The sequence below is a fragment of the Pan paniscus genome, chromosome 4 (genome assembly GCF_029289425.2).
Source record: "Pan paniscus chromosome 4, NHGRI_mPanPan1-v2.0_pri, whole genome shotgun sequence".
NCBI classification, from domain to species: domain Eukaryota; kingdom Metazoa; phylum Chordata; class Mammalia; order Primates; family Hominidae; genus Pan; species Pan paniscus.
The window spans coordinates 172631997-172637996 of record NC_073253.2 but is presented as its reverse complement, the minus strand read 5'-3'; the positions used below and the strand labels follow the sequence as shown (position 1 = coordinate 172637996).

The 6000-nt window shown below is 51.5% G+C and overlaps 1 protein-coding gene across 13 annotated transcripts in view; it reads left to right on the top strand.

The window, feature by feature from the left end:
• The first annotated feature begins 504 nt into the window (after positions 1-504).
• Positions 505-6000, top strand: part of FAM193B (family with sequence similarity 193 member B) — a 34629-nt gene continuing 29133 nt past the window's right edge. For 2 of the 13 annotated variants that reach the window (XM_055113062.2, XM_055113061.2), the window contains exon 1: positions 954-2010. Coding sequence is in view for 8 of the 13 variants with exons in the window: in XM_034961088.2 (XP_034816979.1) it covers positions 904-935; positions 1828-2010 (215 nt within the window). In the remaining 5 variants the exon portion in view is untranslated. The other 11 variants (XM_034961088.2, XM_055113059.1, XM_055113060.2 and 8 more) reach the window with 11 other exon arrangements.

Here is a 6000-nt window from a genome sequence, read left to right as displayed (position 1 = left end):
TTTTGGAAACACCTAGTCGTCTCATCGTTATCACACCGGTTGTAACTATGTACCTACGTGTCTACCTTCCCCATCAGACTCGGGAACAAGGAGTCGGGTTTGAGTCCCACTGTCCCAAGCACAGAACGCTGGACTCCCAGTAGACCATATGTTGCAAATAAAGACCTTCGTCCCTTTCAACTCAGGCCGTCCACGAGCCCAGGAGTTCCAACAAAATGATGTACAGCAACCTTTTCCAGGCCTTTATGTTGCCTCAATATTTCTCACCTGCAAAATGGGAATGATCCGTACCTGCCTCGCTGTGCTGTCGGAAGGAGTGAGACGATGGGTGTGAAAGTATTGTAACACTATAGAAATTAATTCACTCATCCATTTAACAGGCAATTATTAAGTGCTAGGGTGGTGCAGCGCGATTACCACCGCATTACACGCGTTCCTCCAGCAGGTTGCATCCTTCCCGTCCCGCGTAGGGGGGGAAGGGCGTCTCCCCACCAAGTTTTTCTCCCACCGAACTCCGGGTGGTGACCTTATTCAAAATGGCGCAGGCGGCCTCGGGGGCTAGTGCGGCGGCGCGGACTCCGCGTGCCCTCTGACCTGTTGGCAGCAGGCGGAGGGGGGGAACCGGGCGCCGCCATATTGGCTGTTGTCCTGTGAGGGGAGCGGTAGCGGCGGCGGCGGCGGCGGCGGCGCGGCGTGTGGAGCGAGGGAGCGGCGCGAGCGGCGGCATGACTCGGAGGCGGAGCAGGCCGAGCGGCGGTGCGGGCAGGCGCGAGCGGGCTCGGGCCGCGGGGCCGCAGAAGCCCCAGGCGCCCGAGCCCCCGCCGCCGCCAAGCCTGGAGGCGGGAGCGGGTGCAGGCCCTCCGGAGGCGCCGGCGGAGCCCGACCACGACGGCCCCAGGGAGGATGACGAACCCAACCTGGTGCCCGGCCCGCAGGTAGGAGCGAGCGGGGAGACTTCGGCGGCTCGGGCGCTTTCACCTTCCCAGAGCGGGAGCGGGAGTGGGGCGGGGTTGGGGATGGGCCATCCCGCCGCGGCTGGGGTAGCAGCTTTCCCCCGGGTCCGGCGCCGAAGCTTTCTCCCCCGGGGCGGGAATGGAGGCTGGACCCCTCTCCCCAAAGCCGAGGCTCGGTCCGCGCTCCTGCGACTGGGCTGAAGCTGCTCCCCTCTCCCCGCCGCCTCCGGGCGTTCCGGCCGTACACCCACACTGGGACTGGGACTGGGCTGTGATCCCGAGGCCGCAGCTCCGCTCTCGGCCCGCCACCTCCCCCGGGCCCACCTGCTCCCTCAGCCACAGGCCATCTCGGGGCTCTGGGACTGGACGACTGCAGCCTCTTCCCTCTGCCCCCGGGAACGGCTCCACTCCGTCCCCTGCAGCGCCTGCAGCCGCGGCCCCCTCAGCAGCTGTGTCTCCTGGCGCCTCCTCGCCATCCCCAGCAGAGCAGTTGGAGCAGACAGCCGGGCTGCCCGGAAGAGTTTTTGGTGGGGTTTCTGCACTGAGGTGGAAACCCAGCAGAACCTGCCCTTCTTCCCTCCCCTGCTCCGCAAGGCAGCCCACCCCGACCTTGAGATCCCAGGTTTGGAGAATCCTGCTGAGAGTGAACAGTAGGAGGATTCCCCAAAGCTTCCAGTTTGCCACCTGGAAGAAGATCACTTTCTTTTGAGCAAAGGAGATAATGGGAGGTACCCTGCCAATGTTCACTGAGAGGCGGGGGTGACATGGGCCACGGTTGCTCTGGGAGGGTTGTGGCACTCGGGGCTGGGTGGCTCTCCCTAAGCTTGCTCTGACAAAAGAGTTTTGAGTTGGTCTTTTGGCTGAGCCTGCCCAGGAAGGCAGGCTCCTGCAGGAGTCTTGGAGGGTCGGATGCGGCGCCGGATGAGGATGAGGCGTGGCGGAAGATGCGTTTGGCTCTGCAGACACTGCATCGGGCAGCAGGGGACTCTGGGAGGCTGGTGCAGCCAGAAGGCATGGCTCTTGACAGCCTTCTAGTAGAATCTCTGGAATTGTGCATGTGAGTGGGGTTGCCGTTTGGGGTACCTTCCCACAAAGCCTCCCCTGACCTCCCCAGTTGCGTCAGGTGCCCTCTCTGTGCCCACAGCCCTCTGTGCCTCCCTCTGGTAGCACTCCCCTTTCTGTGATGAAACATTGTGTTGATATGTCTGTTGCCTGCCCTGGACTGTGAACTCCACAGGGACACAGGCTATGCCATCTTTCTCTGATCTTCCACGCCTCGCCCAGGGCCTTGCTAACTCAGAATAAAAATAACTAGGTGAATGAGAGAGAAAATGAATCAGTCCAGAACCCGTGCTTATTGTAACCCAGTTTTCATGCTGATTTCCTTTGTGTCTCAGATCACAATAAGGTTTTTAATTAATGAAAATGTCAGCACTTACTGAGTGTCAGAAGCTCCACCTTCATCCGCATCCCCATCTCCTATCCTAGGCTGACACTGTTCCGTAGGAGACTCCCCAGGTTGGACCCCCAACCCCTACTGGGTCTAGCTTCCAACCCCAAAGCTGCTTCCCCCACCAGCCTACTCTGGGACCCCCGTGGGAGTGCTGTTATCCAAAAAGGGAGAGTGGGAGAAGGGAGAGCTGGAAAGCTGTTGTCTTCTCTTCTTCCCATTCAGCAGACCATAGAATACTTCAGGGTCTCTGCCACATAGAGATGCCAAAAAGCTTGGATGATGGCTCAACCATTCAGTTTTTATTAAGGACACAACTTTGCCAAGAGCTCTAAGCTTCATCAATTTCTTTGACATCTAGGTTCCTACCATGTTCTTACCTACTCCACTCCTTGACCTGCTGATTCATTTATTTGTGCCAGGCACTTTACATGCCTTACTTCTAATCTTCCCACCTCACCTGTATTTCTCCGCAGCGTTTAGCACAAATATGATGAATTGACCATTGATGTGATTATTTGTTTTTATTTGTGAACTCTGCGAGTTCAGGAGCCATGTCAGTCACCATTGTACCCCTGTGCCTGGTGGTTAACAAATATTGATCAACAAACTGGAGGATATAATTATCATTACTCCATTTTTCAGATGAAGAAACAGAAACTCAGAGCAACTAAACATTTGCCCAAATGACTCCAACTGTAGGTGTCAGACAAAAGAAAAGAAAAGGACTTTTAGGTACTTTGGGGGATTTTCAGCAAGACATTTTTTTTTAAACTATAGCCCCAAAGAAGGGAAACAAACTGGTAAATTCGGTTCTAGTTATGCCCCACTTTGACCGGGGGTGGGGTCTGGAAGCAGGCTTTTGTGCCCTGGTGCAAAGCACCTAGTGTAAGGGTAGGGTTCAGTCATTGCTCTGCCTACAAGCGTGTCTTTGGTGAGGAACTCTGGCTCCCATTGCCACTCATAACCCTGTCTTACATCTACAGAGTGGATAAGGAAGATGAAACTCAGTGTCATATACCAAACTGAATCCAAAGGTGGCAAATAAGACCACTTCCAGTCCACAGGCTTGTTGTAATGCCCCAGCTCACATATTGTTTTGTTTCTGTTTTTATTTTCATTTGAGCCAATATTTTAAAGATCAAAAGGTTTCCCACACATTTGGATTTGGGGCTCTTTTTTAAACTAAAGATATGGTGATGCTGGGTCCACTTTTCCACAAGGCAGTAATCAGTAGTCTCTGAGTAGCATTTGGCCCTTTTAGACAGCATATGCTCCTTAGGCATCTTTGGTTTTTTCCAGGCCCCTTCACTCATTGGCATAACCTGTACACATTTAAAGCAGGACCTTGAGTTTAATTGGGATCCCAAATGGCTTTCAATTGTTTCAGGCCACTAAACCACATTGATCTGTTTCCTAACAACCCAAATCCTCGTTTATAGCACAAGAAGGCTGAAACAGTTACTACCTTATTAGCAAAGGAAAACAAAACAAACAAAAAAAAACAAAGAACAACTGAAAAAGCAATTGTAGGAGACAGTGGGGAATAGTGTTTAGAGACTTGGATTGAATTCCCAGCTTAGCCTCCTAGCTTTGTGACTCCGCAAGTTGCTTCTCTCTGACCCCATCAGGAACTTCACAAGAGGCCTTGGTGGCTCACGCCTGTAATCCCGGCACTTTGGGAGGCTGAGGCAGGAGGATCTCTTGAGGCCAGAAGTTTGAGACCAGCATTGGTGACATAGTGAGATCTCTGGTTCTATAAAAAAAAAAAATCAAAACTTAGCTGGGCATGGGTTCACACCTATAGTCTCAGCTAGTTGGGATGCTGAGGCGGGAGGATTGCTTGAACCCAGGAATTAAGTTACCCAGGACTTCATGTGCACACCACTGCACCCCAGCCTGGGGGAGAGAGGGAAACACCGTCTCCTTTTAAAATAATAATACTTCACAAGAGAAGCAACCTATGCAGCAGCTAGTACATAGAAGCGCCTCACCTAAGAGAGGGGGCAGGAGCTGTGCCAGGTGGCCATACAAAGCCTGAGTGTTCTGGCCTGTTAGCTCTGCTAGCTGTCTTTCATCTCTCTTGGACCACTGAGTTTATAATCCAGTGTACACTCAATAAGCCCCCAGGAGACTTGCTAGGATGTAAGCCAGCAGTTGGTGAGGAGAGGTGAGCTCATCCTACCCTTCCCCACCTCTTGTTCCCTCCACATTGTCCTCTGGGACTTTGCCCAGTCTAGTTTAAAGGGACTCTAGAGATCCAATTCTTCCACTGCTCCCTCAAGAAATTGGAGCAGATGATTAGTCAGTATCTTTAATAAAAGTATCTCATTATGTTTAATTCACTCAGCAGTTATCAAAACCACCTCTGTGCCAGGCAGGACCTTTATTTGGGGTGCACAGATGGATAAGATAGTTCCTATCTTTGGGGACCTCCCCCTTAGAATCAGTGCCTGCCCAGCCTGCACTACTTCCATTGTCAGTAGGAGGAAATGATACTGAGGGGATCCTTGCCACCTCTGGTTCTTCTTTGTAAGCCAGTAGAGACTCACTATATAAAAATGTCAAAAGACCTTTGAAAATGAAGACTTACCCACTTAGGATTTTAATTTTTTTTTTAATTTAGAGATAGGATCTTGCTATGTTGCCCAGGCTATCCTCAAACTCCTGGACTCAAGTGATACTTCTCCTTAAGCCTCCCAAATAGCTGGGACTACATGTGCATGCCACTACACCCAGCTGAGTTTAAAATTTTTAATTTCTGATATCAGATGGATGATCCTAACACCTTTACTTACCTCATCTAGAATTTTTTAGAGCAGGGTCTATGTTTTAATTTATTTGGGGGGAAATGTATTGTGTGTGGACCTTATATACTCAATACATGGCTGTTAAAAATTATAATAAGTAAGGATTCTACCACTTTGTTCTTGTCTGCCCCCACAACTGGGCCAGGCTGGCAGTTATTCATTTAGGCCAGCCATTCGCATGCTGTGATGCCCAGTTTTATTTCACATGGCATTTATTGTGCAGACACTAACCGATCCCAGCTCTGTGCCAGGCCTGGGCTAGCTGCGCATGCAGAAGTGAATCAGACATAGTCCCTTCCCACAAGGGGCTCATAGTCTAGAGAACGTGTGTATAGTAATTGCAGTAATGCTAGAAGGAGATATAGCATCGGCTTCCTCTGAATAAAGGTTCAAATCCTGGACCGTATTAAGTGGCCTTTGGAAGTGTTTCAGCCTCTTGGTTTGTTTTCTCATGTATAAAATGACAATCCAGGCTGGGCACGGTGGCTCATGCCTGTAATCCCAGCACTTTGGGAGGCCGAGGCGGGCGGATCACGAGGTCAGGAGATCGAGACCATCCTGGCTAACACAGTGAAACCCTGTCTCTACTAAAAATACAAAAAAATTAGTCGGGCATGGTGGCGGGCACCTATAGTCCCAGCTACTTTGGAGGCTGAGGCAGGAGAATGGCGTGAACCTGGGAGGTGGAGCTTGCAGTGAGCCGAGATCGCGCCACTGCACTCCAGCCTGGGCGACAGAGCGAGACTCCTTTCTCAAAAAAAAAAAAAAAAAAGAAAAGACAATCCAG